Source organism: Cornus florida, unplaced genomic scaffold (assembly GCF_030987335.1).
Source record: "Cornus florida cultivar Cherokee Brave unplaced genomic scaffold, ASM3098733v1 CherokeeBrave_3.0.0_Hap2_Chr08, whole genome shotgun sequence".
In the NCBI taxonomy this organism is placed as follows: Eukaryota; Viridiplantae; Streptophyta; class Magnoliopsida; order Cornales; family Cornaceae; genus Cornus; species Cornus florida.
This window is the reverse complement of record NW_026775578.1, coordinates 79,229,112-79,252,391: the sequence shown is the minus strand read 5'-3', so window position 1 is coordinate 79,252,391 and position 23,280 is coordinate 79,229,112. Positions and strand designations below refer to the sequence as shown.

The window sequence follows — 23,280 nt, the reverse complement described above, 5'->3', positions numbered from 1 at the left end:
AAATTTATATTTTATTACTTTTATTGTCATTTTTATTTTCCAAAATATATATTTTATAATTTAATTTTTATTGTCACTTTTATTTTTATTTTCTAAAAAAAAAAATTTTAATTAATTAAATAAATATTTTTCAAAAATCCTAAAAAAATCGTAAAAATATTTTACTTTTTATTTTATTTTTTATTTTACTTTTTCAAAAATCACAAAAATACTTTATCACTTAAGAGGAGAGATCGATGTCAGTTCGATCAATCTGAGATTCAGTTCGATCGATAGAACTAGCAAGGAAATGTTTTTAAAATCGATTCAGGGTCATTCGATCGATTCAACTTGAATCGATCTCAGACCCTCGTTCCCCCTTCGCCGCTGCATCCCAACTCTTCCCCATCTCCGGCGAGACTCCAGCGAGCATCCCAGGCATCGAATCACTCTCTCTCCTCTTGGATCTTGACTCACATCTCACCCCCCTTCGCATCTCCACTTCTCTCTTCACTCCGGTAAGATTTGAATCTCCCTCTTGTGATTTCAAGCTTCAATTTGTTCCACACATGTTCTAAATGCTAGATCTAAGCTATTTTGATGCTGAAAATCTCCGTTGATGAAGTTTGAAGCTCTTTGTATATATGTGTATATATATGTATATATGGTTGTATATATTTTGAGATTTGTTTCGATTTTTGGGAGTATGGGCCTCATAAAGTGATTAGGATTGATGCTTTGTTGTGTTGATGGGCCCACGACCATGTTTGTGAAGGCCCTGTGCCGTCCACGTCACAGATCTGTGACTTTTCGAATTTCACTTCACAGTTCGATCGATCAAACTTTTTATTCGATCGATCTGTAACAGATCGTTCTCACTCATTCTTGATCAATCGAACTTGAATCGATCTCACATTTTTGTGATCGATCGAACTTCACAGATTTGTTTCACACATCTTACATATCATCTCTTGTGTTTCATGCCATCTCATACATGCTTAATGCCTGTGTTTTCCACATTGGATGCATTCCATACTTATACTGTCTCGCATGTTTCACATCATGTCACTTATTCCTTGTTACTTAAATAGATTCATGTTCCTTATCTGTTTTGTCTATCCTATTTGACATATATGATTCTATGAACTGTGCTTTAATTTTTTATATCAGCACTGACTTTCTTTGCAAGTTTTTCCTTTTATTTTGCAGACCATGGCTAGGGTCAAGACTGTAGCCCGCGGATACTATCGCCGCAGGGGCTGGCCGAGTTTGGATGACAAGGCGGGTCCATCTCATGCCCAGGAGCCCACTCCACCTCAGTCTCCAGTTGACAGCTGCCTACAGTCTTCAGACGGAGCATCTCCCTCACACGGTGACGCTAAGGCTGAGCACATACCATCTCCACCACCACCGCCAACTTAGCCAGCCCAGGAGTTAGACCAGCCATTACATAAATACTCACGCCTTCGAGTGGCGCATAAGTCAGTCTTCGACACAGACTTCTTTTCCTTACCCGGTCAGCATATGATGATATCTTCAGACGGGGCATCTCAGCCATACTAGCCCCTGTCTCATACCAAGTGTACCCGAGATTGGTCCGAATGTTCTACCAGAACTTCCGGCCTGCCCCGAGTAACCTGGCGGAGCTGCGGACCACCATTGATGGCTACCCGATCCGCATCACTGTGGACACATTATCCAGATCTTGCCAGTGTCCACATGTCTGCCCTCTAGAGCTATAGGACACATATCCCACTCTCTACAGTCCCACATATGTAGACATGGCCGTTTTACTCACAGGTCACTATGTTGGTGGCGAGACCTATGCCACCCGGACCAATCTTCCAGATGACCTGTGGTTTTTTGACTCTGTCCTGTTCCATAACATCTTCATGGCTGGCCAAAAGACACAGAGGCGCGGCGACTATTTGACAGCTCTGTAAGCATTCTATACAGGGCATTAGCTATCTATTCCAGTGCTTATCTGGAGCATCATGATGAAGCTGTATGTCGACCACATCAGCAAGGCCAAGCCCAAAAGGGCTAAGTATCTTCCATTTGGCCATCTCATCACCCAAATTCTACAAGACCAGCGCTATCCCTTCCAGCCACGGGAGCAGATTGAGTCTGGGGCCTGTTCCTTTAAGAAGAAGGACTGGGATAAGAGCTACAATGCTCTTATCAAGAGCCTGAGGGACGATGCTGTCGAGGCAGCTGAGGATTTAGAGGCAGAAGAGCAGGCAGCAGCAGCAGCAAACCCGGCAACGGACGATATACCAGTCGATCCGGCTGCTGTACACATAGACATCAATTTGGAGCAGCCTGCAGAGGACGCAAAGGAGCACTCTCCAGTTAGGTCACCCATTCACGATGCGGAGCAGGCTCAGGATCATCATTCTCCTGATCCAACCACACTTGAGGCTCCAGCACAGACACCTGGCTTTGGAGAGCGACTCCAGGCTTTGGAGGATATTGTAGTATCTATCCGCACCGACACGGTGTCTCTCCGAGAGGATGTTGTCTCCATTAGAGCTGATATTGCTTCCCTCTGTACGGATGTCATGACCGCATTCAGAGATCTATCCAGAGACATCCGTGGAGCGCGACCTACCTGTCCTACCTCTTCTTCATGATCTCTCTATCCCTTTCCTCCTGTCATTTTATATATCTATGATCTCTGCATATTTTTTATATTGTCATACTATTTTTGCAGCCGTGTCTGTCGGCTCTGATACTGGATGTACTGTACTTTATTTTTTTATTTATATATGTTCTCTGTATAGATGTCATATTTTCATATTCTTATAACTATCTGTTTGACTCCATTAGGTGCATCCCAATGACTTCAGTAAGAGAGAGTACTGCCCAAAATTTTCAAGACCACCCTTTTACCTCTCTCTATTTTTCAGTTGTTATCCCATTTACACTTGCATATCTACTGTGCACTGTTATTATCCTTTTTGTTATCTGATGAGTTTATTTAAGTGCCAAATTTCAGGACCACAGTTAATCCCAAGTTTGGGGGGGCTATGCCACCCACTTTGGATACTTCTGTCCCAGCCATTCTTTGTCTTAATTGCATTGGTATACTCTTTCTTTTTGTTCTCTTTGCACATTGAGGACATTGTGCCATTTAAGTTTGGGGGTAATGGCGCTTAGCAGTGTTTGTTTTTAAATTCAAAATTTTGAGCATGACTTGTGTATTTGAGAGATTTTATATGATTGGTCCATACTAGCGATGATTTTGATATTTTGGTGACTATATTGCTTAGGATTTAAAAATTGCATGACTTGAGAGTCCAATACTCCTTGTATGCCTTGTGGATTCCATTTATGAGTAAATTTTTCAAAAGAATGATATCCTACTTGCACTTGTGGTCCACATCATCATGATTTTGTGATTGTTTTGAGATTCACTATAGGATTTTACACTAGCACAGGCGCACACTGGCATTCATTTATGGGGTACATGCTTTGTTGATTATTGAATTGGTTATATCCCAATTGGGCTAGTAGTGTATTGAAAGCTTGATAAAGGTGGATAACAACCCCTTTTCACTAGGTAGCCGGGATTCTAGCCTCATCAAGTACTGAATTTCTCACGCCGAAAAGTGGAGGGCCCAAACTCTAGGTTAATAATTGATCAAAAAAAAAAAAAAATTCAAAAGGAATAACTAAATAAAGAACTATAACTTGCTTGTACAACAGTTATCTATCCCATTATCAAATCTTCAAATCATTCACTTTCAACCACAATTCTTTTAACAATCTCAAAACTCATGACTCTATCAAGCACTACAATTGTATATGACTTAAATAACTATATATTTTTCTAAAACTAATCCAAACAAAATAATAATAAGTAACTAATTAAATCAGTTAGAATTGTCATTTAATTTAAGATTGTAGTATAAATGTTGAAAAATGTCGCCTCCTTTATATGATATATATATATATATATATATATATATATATATTAGGAAAAGGCACGTGTGATGCACGTGGTGAATGTTTTATAACTTATAAAATTTTTGTTTTCATTTTTTTTTTTTTTTTTTTTCTAATTGTTGATTTAAAGCTTGTAACAATAAACGTTACAAATAAATTACAATTTTTTGTAACTCTTTTTATATTGATTAATAAATATTTATTTTATATTAATAAATAAATACTGAAATATTTTGAAATTGTTGATACAGTTTAGGTTTCGTAAATTAATAAATTCTTTTACGGTTTTATATTAATACTGAAATATGTATATTTTATTTTTTATTAATTAATAATTTTTTATTTTAATAGTGAAATATTTGAGTTTTGCAAAGTAACAAATTCTTTTAGGTAATTTAAATTTTATTAGGTAATTTGTAATTTGAATTTTATTAGGTAATTTGAAATTTAGTATAATTTTTAATTTACAATAGAAATTCAATTATATTAATTTTAATATAGAAATTCAATTACACTAATCATACATTAGATTGAAATTGATATAAAAATTTATTATATGGAGTTTGTGGTTTTTGGAAGACCCTAGGTTATATTTTATTTTCTTTAAATAGGTAATTTATGGTAGAGTTTTATAGAAATTATTTTAATTTATTTAGATATATCTTTGTAAAATTAGATTTTCTTTTATTAAAAAACTCATAATAAATAGATAAATACAAGGTTATATATTTATATGTGATAGAGTTCTCTTTTTATATTAATTAATAAATATTTTTTATATTAAAAAATAAATACTGAAATGTTCAAATTCTTTAACATTTATATTTTATTTATATATATTATTATATTATTATATATTTTATTTAAATATATCCTTCTCTAATGTGATAGAGTTATAGAAATTGTTTTATTTTCTTTAAATATATCCTTATTTAATTAGATTTTCTTTTATTATAAAACTCATAATAAATAGATAAATATAGGTTATATATAATAGAGTTTTAAAGAAAATAAAATAGTTAATTTGGGCTAAAGTTTTGGTAATTTGCGTTAGAGTTTTATAAAAACGCTTTAAATATACCCTTCTCTAATGTGATAGAGTTTCATTGCAAATAAAATAGGTAGTTTGTGTTAAATTTTAAATAAATTATTTATTTTCTTTAAATATATATATATACATTTTCTAATTAGATTTTTTTTTTATTAAAAAACTCATAATAAAAGATAATTTGTGGCAGAGTTTTAGAAAAATTATTTTATTTTTTATATCAATTATTAAATATTTTTTATATTAATAATTCTTGTCTAGTTATATTACATTTTATTAAAAAAAAACTCAAAATAAATACATAAATAGATAATTTATATTAGAGTTTTATATAAACTCTTTTAAAAAAATATTTTATTTTCTTTAAATATAACGTTCTCTAATCAGATTTCCTTCGTTAAAAAACTCATAATAAATAGATAAAAACAAGTTATATGTGAATTTTAAAGAAAATAAAATAGATAATTTGTGATAAAGTTTTATAGAAATTATTTTATTTTCTGTAAATCTATTTATAATAAATAAATAAATAGGTAACTTGTGTTACAGTTGAATAGAAAATTTTTAAAAAACACTTTTTATATTAATTAATAAATAATTTTTTATATTTATAATTCTTCTCTAATTAGATTTCCTTTTATTAAAAAACTAATAATAAATAGATAAATATGTAATTTGTGTTAGAGGTTTTTCAAAACTCTTTTCAAACCTCTTTTTATATTAATTAATAAATAATATTTTGTCTTAATAATGCTTGTCTAATTAGATTTCCTTTTATTAAAAAAACTCATAATAAATAGATAAATAGGCAATTTTTGTTAGAATTTTATAGAAAGTCCTTTAAAATCTCTTTTTAGATCAATTAATAAATAATTTTTTACGTTAATAATACTTGTCTAATTATATTTCCTTTTATTAAAAAACTCTTAATAAATATATAAAAAGGAAATTTGTGTTAAAATTTTATAGAAACTCTTTAAATATTATATCTTTGTCTAGTGTGATAGAGTTTTATTATAAAATATGTGATTTGTGATAGAGTTTTAAAAAAATTATTTTATTTTCTTTAAATATATCCTAGTCTAATTAGATTTAATTTTATTAAGAAACTCGTAATAAAAGTTAATTTGTGGCAGAGTTTTAGAAAAATTATTTTATTATATATATAAATTAATAAATATTTTTTATATTCATAATTCTTGTCTAATTATATTTTTTTTATTAAAAAATTCATAATAATAAATAGATAAATAGGTTAACTTAAATTTTATTAAATAGATTTTAGAGTTTGATAGACTTTTTTTTATAAAAACTCTTTACATATCAATTAATAAATATATATTTTTTATATATAAATAGATAATTAAATACTGAAACTCTTTCCACATGTAATAATACTATAAATAACAACTTTATTTATATCGACTAATAAATATTTTTTATATAAATAAATAAATACTAAAACACCTTGGCAGAACTTTTGTATTTTATTCTGAAAATTATATTTTCTTTTATTAAAAAATTAATAATAACAAATAGGTTAATTTAAATTTATTAGGTATATTTTAGAGTTTTACAGAGCTTTTTTTTTCATAAAAACTCTTTTCATATCAATTAATAAATATTTTTTATATAAATAAATAAATACTAAAATTCTGAAACTCTTTCCACATTTAATAAATATTATTGAAATAAATAAATAAATACTGAAACTTTAGATTTACTTTTATTAAAAATTTCATAATAATAATCAGATAAAAAGGTTAATTTGAATTTTATTAGGTAGATTTTAAAGTTTTATAAAGTTTATTATTATTATTATTATTATAAAAAACTCGTTTCATATCAATTAATAAAATATTTTTATATAAATAAATAAATACTGAAATACTGAAACTCTTTGCATATTTAATATTTTATTTTCTTTAAATATATCCTTCTCTAATTAAATTTAATTTTATTAAGAAACTCATAATAAAAGTTTATTTGTGGTATAGTTTTAAAAAAAATTATTTTATTTTATATTTCAATTAATAAATATTTTATATATTCATAATTTTTGTCTAATTCGATTTTCATTTATTAAAAAATTCATAATAATAAATAGATAAATAGGTTAATTTAAATTTTATTAGATAGATTTTGGAGTTTGATAGAGTTTTTTTATTTATTTATTATTATAAAAACCTTTTTTTATAAATTAATAAATATATTTTTATATAAATAGATACTTAAATACTGAAACTCTTTGCATATTTAATAGTCGTATAGATAAAAAAAAAAAATTTATATCAATTAATAAATATTTTTTTTATATAAATAAACAAATACGGAAATACTTTGGTAGAGCTTCTGTATTTTACTCTGAAAATTAGATTTTCTTTTATGAAAAAAATTGTAATATGTAATACGTGTTAGGGTGTTATAGAAAATATTTTTAAACTCTTTTTATATGAATTAATAAATATTTTTATATTTTAATAATTCTTATCTAATTAGATTAGCTTTTATTAAAAAAAACTGATAATAAAAGGTAATTTGTGGTAGAGTTTTAGAAAAATTATTTTATTTTTTATATCAATTAATAAATATTTTTTATATTAATAAATCTTGTCTAATTAGATTTTGTTTTATTAAAAAACTTATAATAAATAAACAGATAATTTGTATTAGAGTTTAATATAAACTCTTTTAAAAACTCTTTTTATATCAATTAATAAATATTTTTTATCTTAATAATTCTTCTCTAATTAGATTTAGTTTTATTATAAAAAAAAAACTCAAAATAAATAGATAAATAGGTAATTTGTATTAGAGTTTTTTAAAAAATCTTGTTGTATCAGTTAATTTTTTATATTAATAATACTTGTCTAATTAGGTTTTCTTTTATTAAAAAACTTATAATAAGTAGATAAATAGGTAATTTGTGTTATAGTTTTATAGAAACTCTGTTGATCGAGTTTTATTGAAAATAAAATAGGTAATTTGTAATAAAGTTTTATAGAAATTATTTTATTTTCTTTAAATATATACTTGTTTAATTAGATTTAATTTTATTAAGAAACTCATAGTAGAGTTTTATAAAAATTATTTTATTTTATATATCAATTAATTAATATTTTTTTATTAATAATTCTTGTCTAATTAGATTTTCTTTTATTAAAAAATTGATAATAAAAAATAAATAAATAGGTTAATTTAATTTTTATTATGTGGATTTTAGTGTTTTATTATATCATTTAATGAATAATTTTTTATATAAATATATAAATAGTGAAACTCTTTACACATCTAATAATAGTATAGATAAAAACTCTTTTTATATCAATAAAAAAATATTTTTTTATATAAATAAATAAATACTGAAACTCTTTGACAGAACTTTTGTATTTTACTCTAGAATTCAACTCTTTTTATATCAATGTATTTTACTCTGGAATTCTAGATTTGTAGAATTCTCAATTTCTGTACTCTTTCATCCTTCCTCCATGCCTCTGTTTATAAGCTTCTTGGATGAATAAGATGATGACATGTGTCCTTTTCTGATAATGAAATAATCATAATTGGGCCAGACCGGTTATATTGTAATAATTATCCATAAAAAATAACTAAAAATAAGAGTTTTATATAGAATGTGATTGATTTTATTAGGTGATTTTTAGAGTTTTATAGAAACTATAATTATCTATAAAAAAATAACTAAAAATAAGAGTTTTATATAAAATGTGATTGATTTTATTAGGTAAATTAGATTTCTTTTTATTAAAAAACTTATAATAAATAAATAAATGGGTAATTTGTGTTAGAGTTTAATATAAACTCTTTTAAGAACTTTTTTTATATCAATTAATAAATATTTTTTATTTTAATAATTCTTATCTAATTAGATTTATTTTTATTAAAAAAACTCATAATATATAGATAAATGGGTAATTTGTGTTAAAGTTTTTTAAAAACTATTTAAAAATCTCCTTTTGTATCACTTAATAAATAATTTTTTATATTAATAACAATTGTCTAATTAGGTTTTTTTTATTAAAAAACTCATAATAAATTGATAAATAAATAATTTGTGTTAGAGTTTTATAGAAACTCTTTAAATATATTTTTGTTGATAAAGTTTTATTGATAATAAAATAGATAATTCGTAATAGAGTTTTATAAAAATTATTTTATTTTCTTTAAATATATACTTGTTTAATTAGATTTAATTTTATTAAGATACTCATAAGAAAAGCTAATTTGTGGTAGAATTTTATAAAAATTATTTTATTTTATATATGAATTAATAAATATTTTTTATATTAATAAATCTTGTCTAATTAGATTTTCTTTTATTAAAAAATGGATAATAATAAATAGATAAATAGGTTAATTTAAATTTTATAATGTGGGTGTGTGTGTGTGTGTGTATATATATATATATATATATAGTAAAAACTCTTTTCATATCATTTAATAAATATTTTTTATATAAATAAATAAATATTAAAACTCTTTACACATCTAATAATAGTATAAATAGAAACTCTTTGACAGAACTTCTGTATTTTACTCTGAAATTCAACTATTTTTATATCAATTAATAAATATTTTTTTATATAAATAAATAAATACTGAAACTCTTTGGCAGAACTTCTGTATTTTACTCAGAAATTCTGAATTTCTAGAATTCTCAATTTCTATACCCCTTTCTCCTTCCTCCTTTTTTTATATCAATTAATAAATATTTTTTATTTTAATAATTCTTATCTAATTAGATTTACTTTTATTAAAAAAAGTCATAATAAATAGATAAATGGGTAATTTGTGTTAGAATTCTTTAAAAACTCTATTAAAACCTCTTTTTGTATCAGTTAATAAATAATTTTTTATATTAATAATACTTGTCTAATTAGGTTTCCTTTTATTAAAAAACTCATAATAAATTGATAAATAAATAATTTGTGTTAGAGTTTTCTAGAAACTCTTTAAATATATCTTTGTTGATAGAGTTTTATTGATAATAAAATAGGTAATTTGTAATATAGTTTTGTAGAAATTATTTTATTTTCTTTAAATATATACTTGTCTAATTAGATTTAATTTTATTAAGATACTCATAATAAAAGCTAATTTGTGCTAGAATTTTATAAAAATTATTTTATTTTATATATGAATTAATAGATATTTTTTATATTAATAAATCTTGTCTAATTAGATTTTCTTTTATTAAAAAATGGATAATAATAAATAGATAAATAGGTTAATTCAACTCTTTTTTTATATCAATTAATAAATATTTTTTTATAAATAACTGGAATTCTGGATTTCTAGAATTCTCAATTTCTGTACCCCTTTCTCCTTCCCTCTATTTATAAGCTTTTTGGATGAATAGGATGATTACATGTGTCCTTTTTTAATAATCACATAATCATAAATGGGCCGGGCCAGTTATATTGTGATAATTATTCATAAAATTAACTAAAAATAAGAGTTTTATATAGGATGTGATTGATTTTATTAGGTAATTTTTGGAGTTTTATAGAAACTATAATTATCTATAAAAAAAATAACTAAAAATAAGAGTTGTATATAGAATGTGATTGATTTTATTTGGTAATTTTTAGAGGTTTATAGAAACTATTTTTACAAAAATTATTTTTATATCAATTAATAAATATTTTTTTATATAAATAAATAAATACTGAAAAAACACTTTGCACATATATTTTTTTATATAGATATATAGTTAGAATATATTATAGAATATATTGTTACCATATCTTGTTAAAATATATTCTATTATATATTGTTACCATATAGAGTTTATGTTTGCCGTATAGGATTTAGATTTAAAATATATTATAGAATATACTGTCACCATATCTTGTTAGAATATATTCTATTGTATATTGTTACTATATAGAGTTTATGTTCACCGTATAGGATTTAAATTTAGAATATATTATAGAATATATTGTTACCATATCTTGTTAGAATATATTTTATTGTATATTGTTACTATATGGAGTTTATGTTTACTTATAGGATTTAGATTTAGTTGTTCTCTACACATACCTATATCTCTCTTATATAAACTATCACATCAATTCAATTGGGATGAGCTAGACACTGGCATAGTCTCCTCATGAATCTTGTCTGTATGGTTTTTTTTTTTTTTTTGGTAATAAAGAATCAATTCACACCTGGACTATGAGGTAGTCATCTTTAAATCATGTATATTATTTAAACTCAGGTACTTTTGCCTTGTGAGAATCGAACCCGAGACATTTTTCAAGAAACTCCTTACCAACCGAGCCATATGTGCGAATTATGTTCTATTTGAAGTTGTAGCTTCTCGGGATTGATTTTGCCTTTTCAGTTTTACGAAATTTTTTTTTTTTTTTTTGGGCAAAGAAACATACTCAGTTTGATCAACCCACAATCATTTTACAAGATGAGAAAATATATACCATTAGAAGTGAATACTTCATACTCTCTAAATTAGATTCAATTAACCGCAAAGAGAAACAAAGATTCAATAGGGGACCGAATCCATTCTGCTACACTTTTCCTAAAGAAAAACAGCAATATATATAATTGCGGACCCAATCCATTTTGATTTTGCTACACTTTTTATCACAATTATACTTTTTCTCCCAATTTTCGATAATGAATTTTACTATTATAATAATAATAAAAAAATTACCTATAGTTACGCATCAATAAAAATGGTGACATATACAATTAAAATTTGTTAATTACAAAATAATTTTTTTTATTTTTTTATTTTTTCAGTTAAAGTTTAAAGATTGTGTACAGATGAAAAGAGAATATACAATATGAACTTTTATTCAATAAGATAAATTCTCAATTATTACATGGTTTCAATCAAGAGTAATGATACTCAAGCTAAGTACTTAAACCATAGTGTCTGTATGTCATCTTGTGACACATTTAATTTTATATATTTTGTCCTATGATTAGTCCGGCACCATGTTATAATTTCTAATGTATTTGATACACTCAACACTAAAAATCATTTTTCTTCAATCAATGACTCATCGGTTAGAATTAATGATTGCAAAGTTGAAGTGTTCTGCACAAATTAAATGAATGTGCACACACGGATGATTTAGAGAGAGGGGAAACGTATAGCAGTAAAAGAAATCAATTGCATGCTGCTCCATCTTCCTTGTTCTCAAAACCACAAATCCAGCATGCTTCAATGAGTACTATTGACATATATCATGATGCACTACCCTTTACAAGTGTATCTTAGCTTTTTGTTGAATGTGTGGTTTTGGTTTTGGAGTTTGGAGGGACAGCCAGTGGAAGCTCCATTCGCAGTAGCATGATCAATTTGGAAGGAACATAACTGAGAGTTTTTTTTTACGGTTCGGAGATTGAGATGGATTGTATTCCGAGTGGGTTAATGCGCATGGTCTCTATATGGTGCTCCCTGGGGGTGCTTCACAAATTTGCTTTGGGGGGCTTTTTTCATTGTAGTTCCATTATCTGTTGCTTTGTAAGTACTACTTGTGCATCAATATACTGAATCTTTGTCATTTCTACATCATGGATTCTCCAAATTAGACTGAATCTATGTCATTTTGAGTCTTCTCTATGTTTTTTGCAGTATATTTTCTGGACCCTTGTTCTAAATTGACCATTTGCAATATTAAGTCGTGGATTTATTGCAGGTACAAGCCAGATGTAATAAAGGGAGACATGGATTCAATTAGACAAGAAGTAAAAGATTTCTATGAAAACAAGGTGAGTTAGCGATATTCTTTTTACATAACCATTTGACATTCTCTGTTGAGGATGATTATGGAGTATGTCAATTGGTCTCATTATTACAGCAATATAGCTTGCCAAGAAATTTCACCCTACTAATTATGCACATATGTCATATGCACTGATGTACATTTGTATGCGAAGGAGAACTTAAAAGTCTAAAGAAAAAAATTGATTTATAGGAAAGAAATAAGTGTAAGAATGAACAAATAAAAGTGCATCGATATACTGTAAAAGCTGAAGCAGAATAGTGGTGAAAGTGCTTGTCATGTCATCTAAAGAGAGGATTGGGGTTAAGGGTAAGGGTTCAATTTTTATTGATAACAACCGAAAAGAGTATATATCAAAATATATCGTTTCATATAGCCATGCAACTTACAATGAGATTCGGGTGTAAGTCAAAAATATTTAAGCTTATATAACAATGATGTGTTTTTGCAATTAGGCCATAATGTGGTATATTTGCTTTGTCACTGGTGTGAGTGCTCATATTGGCACTTTTAGGTGATTCTTAGTCTTGTTTTAATTGAAGTTATGCATTCTTGTTCTTGGAGCACTTGGTGGACGATTTGACCATGAGGCTGGAAACATAAATGTTCTTTATCGTTTCTCGGCCATGAGAATACTTCTTTTATCCAACCATTGCCTCATCCAACTTCTTCCAAAGACTCACAATCATGAGATCCATATCCAATCCTCAGTTGAGGGCCTTCATTGTGGACTTGTCCCGATTGGGATGCCGTCTAGAAGCACTACCACCTCCGGGCTGGAATGGAATCTTGGTAAGTATATTACAATGACATTATACCTTTCTTTTACTTCCTTTATTTGATGAAGTCGAATGGTATATCAAACAACCATCCCCCCTCTCCGGCCATTCCAAGATTGCTTTCCAGTACCCTACAACATGATCCCGATAGGGTCCATAGAAACATGCTCCTTTGCAAAACAACTTACAAGCTTCCTCAATAGGGCAATGTACCTGATCAATATCATCCCCGTCCTTAATTGGGATTTAGTAACCTTCTTGCAAAATGCTACTGAGAAACAAATGCATCCTTAGGATCCCGGAAAATGTAAACAATTTTACAACCTGAATTGATAATGGATTTTGGTAATGATGTATAGGAAATGTGTGTGAACACAAGTGGTGAAAGAGCTGAGGGTCTCGAATAGCTAAGTTGTGAAAGAGGTCAGTTTCCAAAAATGGGACACAATTATGTGGCATTGTGGTGAGCAAAGGGCTGGCGGAGGGACCAAAACGAGTACGTGTAACGATAGAATAGGTCAGGGCTGAGCCTGGAAGTGTTCTTGAGCTGACATGATTCCCTCCAAGACTATTGGGAAATTCCAAAAGCCTTCATACTGGTGTTGAAAGCCAAAGGGTTTCCAACTGTCATTTTTAGGGAGGGTAGAGATGATTTCTCTGTATCTTTCGTGGCCATTCGGTGACCTCTGTTTTTCCAAAGTGGTCATTTCATGAACAGATGAACTGAAGGATGGTAGTTGTTTACTCCATTATTTTGGCCCAATGAAAAGGCGACATGTGGCGAGTTCCAATGAAACTTACCACGCTGGATCGCAACTCTAATAATTTATTATTGGAGTATTAAAGCTATTTAATTTTACATAGCAATCAAAAACAATTGGCCAGTACAATCCTATCACGTAGAGTTTTCTATCCTAAAAGAAAAGAGGTGAGTCCTATTAGGACTTGCCATCTTTAAAGTGATGGCCTACAAATTCCTATTTGGAATGAAGGAATTATTCTATGGAAATACTACCATATATGTAGTCTCAAGCAATTATTCAAGATAAATTCAACCAATTGGCTCTCGACACATGGCGAGTTTTATGAAACTTATCATAAGATATTATTTCTTTTAAAGAATTAATGGGTGAATTTTGTGGGCAAATCACGTATCTTCAAAACCTTGAAGAGTTACCAAAATTGGTAAAGTTGACCAAGCCAGAAAAAGAGAACGTGGGGATGGATTCTCTCCTTATTTTTAGGAGGCTTCAACATTTATTTTATTAAGGCAACTGTGATTGCAGAAGATAAAGGAAGTAGGTTGGATGAATATATATATATATATATGTGTACAAATACACATATATATATATATATATATATATATATATATTCTGGGAAACTAACCATGATGAGGAAGCTCCTAAAATCAAGGAGGTGATGGCGCCATGAACTCCAAAGCCCAGAAGGAAAGTCTCAAGATGGAAGTTGCCAAAAATCATGGAAACGTGGTTTACAAAAGAAAAGGGAAGTGGGTGATGGTTTAAAATAGCAAGTATATATTTCTGGATATATATATGTGTGTAGAAATATATATTTATATTCTGGAATACAACCCACGATGAAGCAGTTGCTGAAAATATGGAGTCCATGGCGTCATGAATTTCAAGCCAAGAAAGGAAGGTTTGGTTGAGAGAAGTTGCAGAAAATCAAGGAGACGTGGTTTGCAGAAAAGAAGGAACGTGGGATAACACACACATATATATATATATATATATATATATATATATATAGAAGGAACGTGGGATAACACATATTTATGGATATATATATATATATATATATATATATATATATATATTTGTGTGTGTATATATATATATTTGTATTTTATGTTGCTAGAAAGAAGGAGCCATAATGCCATGAAAGGAAAGATCAAACTAGAAGGAAGTTACCCAGGTTAAAGGTAACGTGGGTCTGTAAGTAACTTCTTCATTTATGCATAATATATATGGAGTTGTATGAGGAAAGATGGAGTCTATAGATGGAAGGGATTATAAAGATCCTGGGCCAAACAAGAATACGGCGGTTGAAAGTGGTGAAAATTCATATGGTAACTACCACTAACTGATGGAGTGTTTGAAGATAATGGATGACATGGCTAAATTAGGGGAATCATGGTCTGAAATAAAGAAGAAGACCACGGGGGAGAAGACTAAGGAAGACATGGGACACATGGCATGATCCAGACCTTCCAAGTGAAAGTTCTCAACTGTTGCTGGAAACCGCTGCCTTTCCATTTAGGCAGTTCTAGAACGTGGGAGAGGCTTGCTAGCATGTATTCAACCACCAAGTCCACTATCTATCAGTTATAAATCATAGGAGTATGGTTTTACACTTGGCAACATTTAGAGAAGGCTGAAAGATCATGGGACACATGGCAGTCCGAGATTTGGCCACGTGGAAGCTACTGAAGGTGCCACATCAAGCTGCTGTATGCATGGAAAACTCTATAAATAGAGTACTTAAAGCTAGTTTGCAAATCCTGTTCAAATCACACAGCCCAATAGCACTTCAATTCCTTTACATTCATGTATCTTTACATTCATGTAATGCACTTTCAATATATTTAATTTAAGTCCTGCACTTATTATTCCTACTTTCCAGCACTTTACTTTGAAGTCCTACACTTTCAATACAGCTTTTCTTTCCACTAGCCATAGTTCAGTCCAAAAGTCCTTTTTCAAGACAAAAAGAACCTTTGAAGGTGGTAATTTCAGTCCTTCATACAATCGCCTGATCCCTACAATCTCCTATTGGATAGTTGTTCGGATATCTACTTTGGAACGACAGCAGTTCCTAGCACGCCCGACATTCACTCCTACTTTCCACTCACCCGGAAAGTGGAACCCCGGCCTTTAAGGAGCCGAATAGTAGTGTTGTGAGTTTGTTAATGAAACAGAGTCCTGGCTTTATACACCCTTTTTTGGTTGCATTATTACATTATTATTTTTACTTATTTTTAATTTTTGATCGAGAGCTGGGTGCATACATTATCCACCTGTCCATAGATGATGTGGATTCCTTTTGGTATTTGTCAACATGAGCTCTATATAGGGTGTAATTATTAGATTAATTTTGTTATTAATTATAAGAATGTGGTTAGTTGACCAATCTTGTATTTAAATATAAGAATTTTTAATTTCCCTTAGAATAAGATTGTTTCATTTTTTATAAGATGTAATTGTAACTAAGGCTGCAAATGAGCCGAGCCTAGGTCTGTTCGGGCTCAGCTTATTTGTTTACTGGGTTTGCTTGGCTCGTGACGAACTCAAATACTTGAGCTCGGGTTCATTTGGATTTTAAAAGCTCAGGCTCGGTTTGTTAATTTTTTTTTTTTTTTTATAAAAAAAATTACTTCTCAAAATTAATTAGTATTTCACAAAAAATAAATAAATAGGGAAGGTAACTATTTATTGACTTTCAAAAGATCTACACTTCTTTATTTATGTATACCGTATCATCTACATGAAAATATACCAGCATGAAACCTATACCAAATGTTGTCCATGAACCAAAAACATACAAATCTCCATGACTTGTGCAAGCAGCTTGTGCTTTTCAATTATATGTGATAAATCTCTCAAATATTTTTGGGGCATTCATTTGGTTAGTGACTTGTTACCTTCTTCTGCTTGTTGTTTCCATTGATAATGATGACGATGATGATAGGGAATTGATGTAAGAGGAAGATGCAAGCATACTTCAATCAACTTCACACGAAGAAAATCATATATTAAATTACATAGGTAGAAAAGATCTACACTTCTATATTTATGCATATCTTATCATCCACGTGAAAATATACCAGCATGAAACCTATACCAAATGTTGTCCACGAACCGAAAACATACAAATCTCCATGAATTGTTAAACAAAAATGGACCAACTACACCCCAAAATCCCACCACAAATCCTAGTGCCATACTCGCATAAAACCAATCCATTTCAAATCCATCGCATCTTTTGCACGCTTCATTTTGAATTGTAGATGGTGTATCATTATGACTGCAGTTATTAACTGGAGGCCCACACAGATTGTTTCCAAGAAAACTGGATGCACTGAAACTTTGAAGTTGAGTGCTTGATGGTATCTTTCCACTCAAATTGTTGTAGGACAAGTTCAAGTGACTTAGGAATGTCAAAGTTGACATGCTTGGAGGGATTTCACAAAAAGATGATTCATAGAAAAATCAATGGCTTCTAGTTGTTCCATAGCACCAATATCCTTTGGAATTCTTCCTGTCAAAAGATTATATGACAAATTTAATGAATGAAGCCCTCGGAGATTCGTCAATTCCTCAGGGATCTCTCCCGATAAATTGTTGTCCGAAAAATCCATGCTCGTAACTAGTTGAAGAATGGTACTATATTTAGCCATTTGCCCTTTTATTACCAATATTGCGTTCTCTAAAAAACCTTCAAAAGAGGATGAATATCCAATGGTAGAATTAGGCCAGTATGACATTTGTTCACTTGAGTTTTGTTGTATGACCTGTGATGACCCGAATTTTTAAAATTTTAATTTAATTATTTTATTATTTTTAGACTATCTAAATTAATTATTTATTTATTAAAGTTAGTGGGTTTTGAAATTTAATTTAGTTTTGTTATATAATATATATTTTTATATATGTATTGTATTTAAGATGGAGGTTGAAAATGGAAGGCAGCAGGTGGCGAAATTGAGAGGGAAAATTGAGATGGTTGATTTCGGGTCCCACTTGAATGGTATTTTATGGGTCTTTGATATGGTTTTTGATTTTATATATATATATATATATATGTATGTATGTATGTAAATGGTGGTCAGAGTGAGCAGCGAAGTGGGGAAAGGAAAGAGAAGTGGATTGTGTTTAATGATGTTTAATGGGGTTGCATTTTATTTTTGTTTATATATATATCAGATATACGTATAAGTGGTTTTGTTTGCTGAAGAAAGAAGCAAGGTGCTGCAGCCGAGAAAAGAAAGATAATTTTGGTAAAGATGTGGTGTGGGTCCCACAAAATATATTTTTGGGGCTTTGTTTTTGTTACTTTATTTTATATATATATATATATATATATATATATTGTGTGTGTTGTGAAGTGGAAAGGAAGAAAATGTGTGCCCTCCAAGTCTGAGAGTGCAAATTGGAGAGGTTCCCTAGTTGATGAGGAATCACTCCTTCAAAAAATTCCCGAAGATCAAGGGAGTGCAACCCAGAGAGGCTCCTCAGTTGATGTGGAATCAGTCCTTTAAAAGCTCCCCGAAGATCAAGGAAGTGCAACCCAGAGAGGTTTCCTAGTTGACTCGGGATGACACCTCCAAATCCAGCATCTGAGAGATTAAGATATCTTAAGCTCCCAATGGAACCAATGAAGCTTGGAATCTGAATCCCATCAAAATTGTTGCCGCTAAGATGCTTCAAATCCAGTAAGGATGGGTTTAGCTTACCTCCCAGCCTGGACCTCTAAAAAGCTTCAAATTCATCATTACCTCCCATCAACACAGCGTCAAAAAAAGGATTTTGAAGGTGGATCTCCTCAACATTGCCTGTAAGACTGTTACAGACAACTCCAACCCATTCACAACAATCCCCTCCTGATTGATCAGCACCCCATGAGAAGAGGCGATTTGAGGGATCCCTTAGATGTTGCTTGAATCTGAGAAGGGCTTGTCTTTCACTCTCCACGCAAGCCACATGATCAGAGTTGTTGTTTCCACTGCACAACACCACAATTGTATCAAAAGTTAGCACAAACACAATTGCAATATTAATAATGCAGACATCTCTCATGGATTTGGCCATAATCATCCAAACATAACAATACCCAGTAACTAATACTAGCTATATATATATATATATATTGAACTTATAATAATATATCAAAAAGTTTAATATGTATTAATGATGATGGATGAGAATGGATTTGAAGGAAGATGTGCAATGTACTTATAGAAGGTGGGAACTCCAATTGGCCCAAATTGTTCTTTCAATTGTCTCTATCCCGCGCGAAGCATCAAGGAAAGTTTCCCACACACTCACTGTCTTGACTCGACTCTCTTTCATAAAGTCTTTTGGGTGTGGTCAAAAACTAAACGCTTCATAATTAAAACAGATGAAATTATATTCAGTGTCTTGACTCGACTCTCTTTCATAAAGTCTTTCTATTAATCACTTATGTGTTTCAATTATTTATACACATATCTTCTAACTAATTTTTGTTAAATTAAATTGAAAAATTAAAATTAAAAGAGTTATATCATTTTTATTATTATTATTTTCAGTAAGTAATTAGTGATATTATTCTCAACTCACTTGCAAAATACTAGTTGAATGCTACCACTACTATCGTGTGTGAGTAGCGTGTTGAAAAGAGAGAATGGTACAAACACGTCACTTAACAATGACAAAAAGATTGACGTGGAAATGTGGGTCTTTATGTTGAAAATTATGTAATTAATTTCCTTGGATACAAATTTAGCAAAGATACTTGTTCAATTAAGTACTTGATGTAGATTGCAAGTTATTTTCTTTTCATGTACAGCTATATCTTTTGGCGGATCCAGTGGCTGAGCCTAAAAAAAAAAAATTCTATTACAATGTTCAAAAACATTTTATTTTTAGTATTAGACCAATGTTCTCGATATATCCTTTCTTTTAAAATTGTTATCAAATTAAAAACACACCCTCTCTGATTATATATATATATATATATTATATAATCTCATCAAGCATTTACAAATATAATTTTAGCGATTTACAAATTTGGCCATAATCATGCAAGTATAAAAATTTGTTTTTGACTCTCTATCACACTGCTTTCTTGTGTTTTTGAACAAGTCTCGTATAAAAGAATTATTAACAAATTACGAGTAATAGGGAAATTCAAACGTAATTTTAATGATTTCAAGATAATTAGAAGGTTTAGAATTAACTGTAATTGCTAAAATCACATAACCAAACTTTTTATTTATTTATTTGAAGTTAATTGCTTTCAATAAATGTCCACAGGGATGATGAGGCTATATGCTAAGAGAATGGTCTTTGATTCATTTATCAATAGGGTTTAATTTTCACGCGACTTCCCATTCACTCGCTAATGTCTTTCTAATTGCTCGAAAGTTTTCCAAATTGCAATGTCTTTTCATTATATGTCCACAAGGATGATGAGGCTATATGCTAAGACATGACGGCTTTGCCCAAAGTCTTTTGTGTGTGATCCGGACAAATAACTTTTACAATTTCATTTCAAGTCTCCATTGGTAAATTGTTACAGACAACTCCAACCCATTGACAACAATCCCCTCCTGATTGATCAGCACCCCATGAGAAGAGGCGATTTGACGGATAGCTTAGATCATGCTTGAATCTCAGAAGGGTTTGCTCTACCATAGTGTGAATAAAGTTTCCTAACCATAGTGTGAATGAAGTTTCTCTTCCGCATTCTGTCTTGACTCTCTTTTCATTAAGTCTTTTGCGTGTTGTACCACCAAAACCAACAAACACTTCATTAAATCAGTCATTTGAAATTTCCGTGATTCTTTTTTCAAACTTCTGAGAAAAAATGGACAAAACAAAGACTGTGCAAGTCTTTGCTCCACTACAATGTGTTTCACATAAAACGTAAGTGTTGGTCTTAGTCTGTTTTGTGGGGGCACCAACTTAGAAATTCAAAGAATTCATGGTGATTAGACCTATGCTTGGGAAATGACACTAACAAGAATTTTCTAACTACAATATAAATTGCAGTACACTTACTACAATAGAAGGAATTAATTATTTTGAATACTTGCAATCAGCTCCAAATCATTTGAATACTTGTAATCACTTCAAATTTTGAGTAATAGGGAAATTCAAACGTAGGTTTAAATTTGAAGCTTTAGATTAAACTATAATTGCTAAAATTGTATGACTGAACTTCTTTTATTTATTTATTTGAAGTTAAATGCTTTCAATAGATATACACATATGGATGATCATGCTATATGTTGTGGAGATAGGATCCTTCCAGTAGTGAGGAGAGACTAGGAAGCACAGGATATTGATGACAACAAGATAACAATTTGATGCCCATAGCTCTTCCTTTATATCACCATAGTTTAATTTTCATAAAACTTGATAAGGTCACTAGTAATCGTAAACTTGACTGTCATTGGACTACAAATCTCACAATGAAATCTATCTCATTCACTAGTTACCTTCTTTCTAATTACTACAAAAAAAAAATTCAATTGCAAAGTCTTTGTTTGACATTACAGCTATGTCGAAAGTCTTTGCATGTAATCTAGGCAAATCGCTTCTGTAATTCCACATGCAATATTTGTTTCATTTCAACGTGCAGTTTAAGTTTTAAACATACAGCCACTACTTAATTGGCGTCTTAATCGTGATTTCTTTTGGTTTGAAATTTCAATTCCAATATATTAAGCTATTAAATTTATCCATGGGCAAGTTGTGCCAAAGCCATACCCCACTACAGCCAAATGCTTTATTGTAAGAGTGTAGACGAAGTTTCCGGGATCAATCTTCTATGTAAAATTCAAATTTTATTAATGAAATAGAATCCATTCTGACGTGATATATTGTCATCCAACAATATATCGATATCACAATGGGATCCGTCTCACTCACTACCATCTTCCTGGTTACACCAAACTTTCAAATTCCATAAATTTTTTGTGCATGGCCTAGACAAAACGCTTCCATATTTCCTAATTTCATAAAGGAGGGTTCGTGGTCTTTGGATTTGCATAAATGAAAGGACCACGAACCCTCTTTTTTCACTAACTTGGCTGGTGGAATGACTAAATCTACTCTAGAATCTCTGATGTCTGTGTTTTGTGACACACTTGGAGTCATCATAGCCCACTGTGCAAGTTTGGGTATTAATGTCCAATGGCTGAATGACAATTAGAATTAATGATTTTTTTATATCTGATGACTATTTAATAATTGTTCAATAAAAGTTAAATAAGAGAATATAAAGGAAAAGAAAAATAAAAACATAGAAAATATTATTTTTCCACATTCCATTGATAAAAGAATAATAAACTACTTAAATGTTCATTTAGGGCATTGAAGATATTGAAGAGCTATTAGACCACATAGAGTAATTGCTTGCATTGATAAATATTGGAGAAAACTATTTTTTTTCCGATTCTAATATGTTTGTGCATGCAAGTGGGCAAGAGTAAAATTTCAGGATTTACTTGGGGAATTGAGAGGGCCCTATATTGCTTGCTTCCTTCGCTTGTTTGCATGTTTATGTATTTGAATAGCCAATGCTCGTGTGGATACTGCCAATAACAAAATTCATCTTTTATTTTATCTCAGAATGAACAAATAAAAGTACATCGATATACTGCAAAATTTGAAGTAGCATAGTGATGAAAGTGCTTGTCATGTTATCTAAAGAGAGGATTGAGGTTAAGGGTTCAATTTTTATTGATAACAACCGAAAAGAGTATATATCAAAATATATTGTTTCATATAGCCATGTAACCTGGCATTCTATTGTGTCTCGCTTGTTTGTTTCTTTTTTATGTCTCTACTTTAATTCTCAAGAGTAATGCTTCTACGATGACCCCCTCATGAGAAGGGTCATAAGCTTCCCTTATTTAACCAATTAAATTGGAATAGTTATTAAAATATGTAAAAAGAAATGATATTTGCACATGGAAAAACCATCTTAATTTTATCGTTTGGTAACTATTTATTGACTTTCA

The 23,280-nt window shown here is 29.7% G+C and overlaps 2 protein-coding genes across 2 annotated transcripts; one reads left to right on the top strand and one right to left on the bottom strand.

Annotated features, from left to right (window-relative positions):
• Positions 1-1,191: 1,191 nt before the first annotated feature.
• Positions 1,192-17,656, top strand: LOC132270504 (uncharacterized). The gene is made up of 6 exons (XM_059771682.1): positions 1,192-1,351; positions 1,887-1,984; positions 2,088-2,418; positions 12,597-12,733; positions 13,290-13,539; positions 17,583-17,656. The coding sequence occupies exons 1-6, from the start codon at positions 1,192-1,194 to the stop codon at positions 17,654-17,656; spliced, it is 1,050 nt and encodes a 349-aa protein (XP_059627665.1).
• Positions 17,657-17,709: 53 nt separating this feature from the next.
• Positions 17,710-19,360, bottom strand: LOC132270502 (leucine-rich repeat receptor-like protein kinase PXC2). The gene is made up of 2 exons (XM_059771681.1): positions 19,048-19,360; positions 17,710-17,987 (listed from the first exon to the last, which is right to left on the bottom strand). Exons 1-2 carry the CDS (start codon positions 19,358-19,360, stop codon positions 17,710-17,712), a joined length of 591 nt encoding a protein of 196 aa, XP_059627664.1.
• Between the last annotated feature and the right edge of the window lie 3,920 nt (positions 19,361-23,280).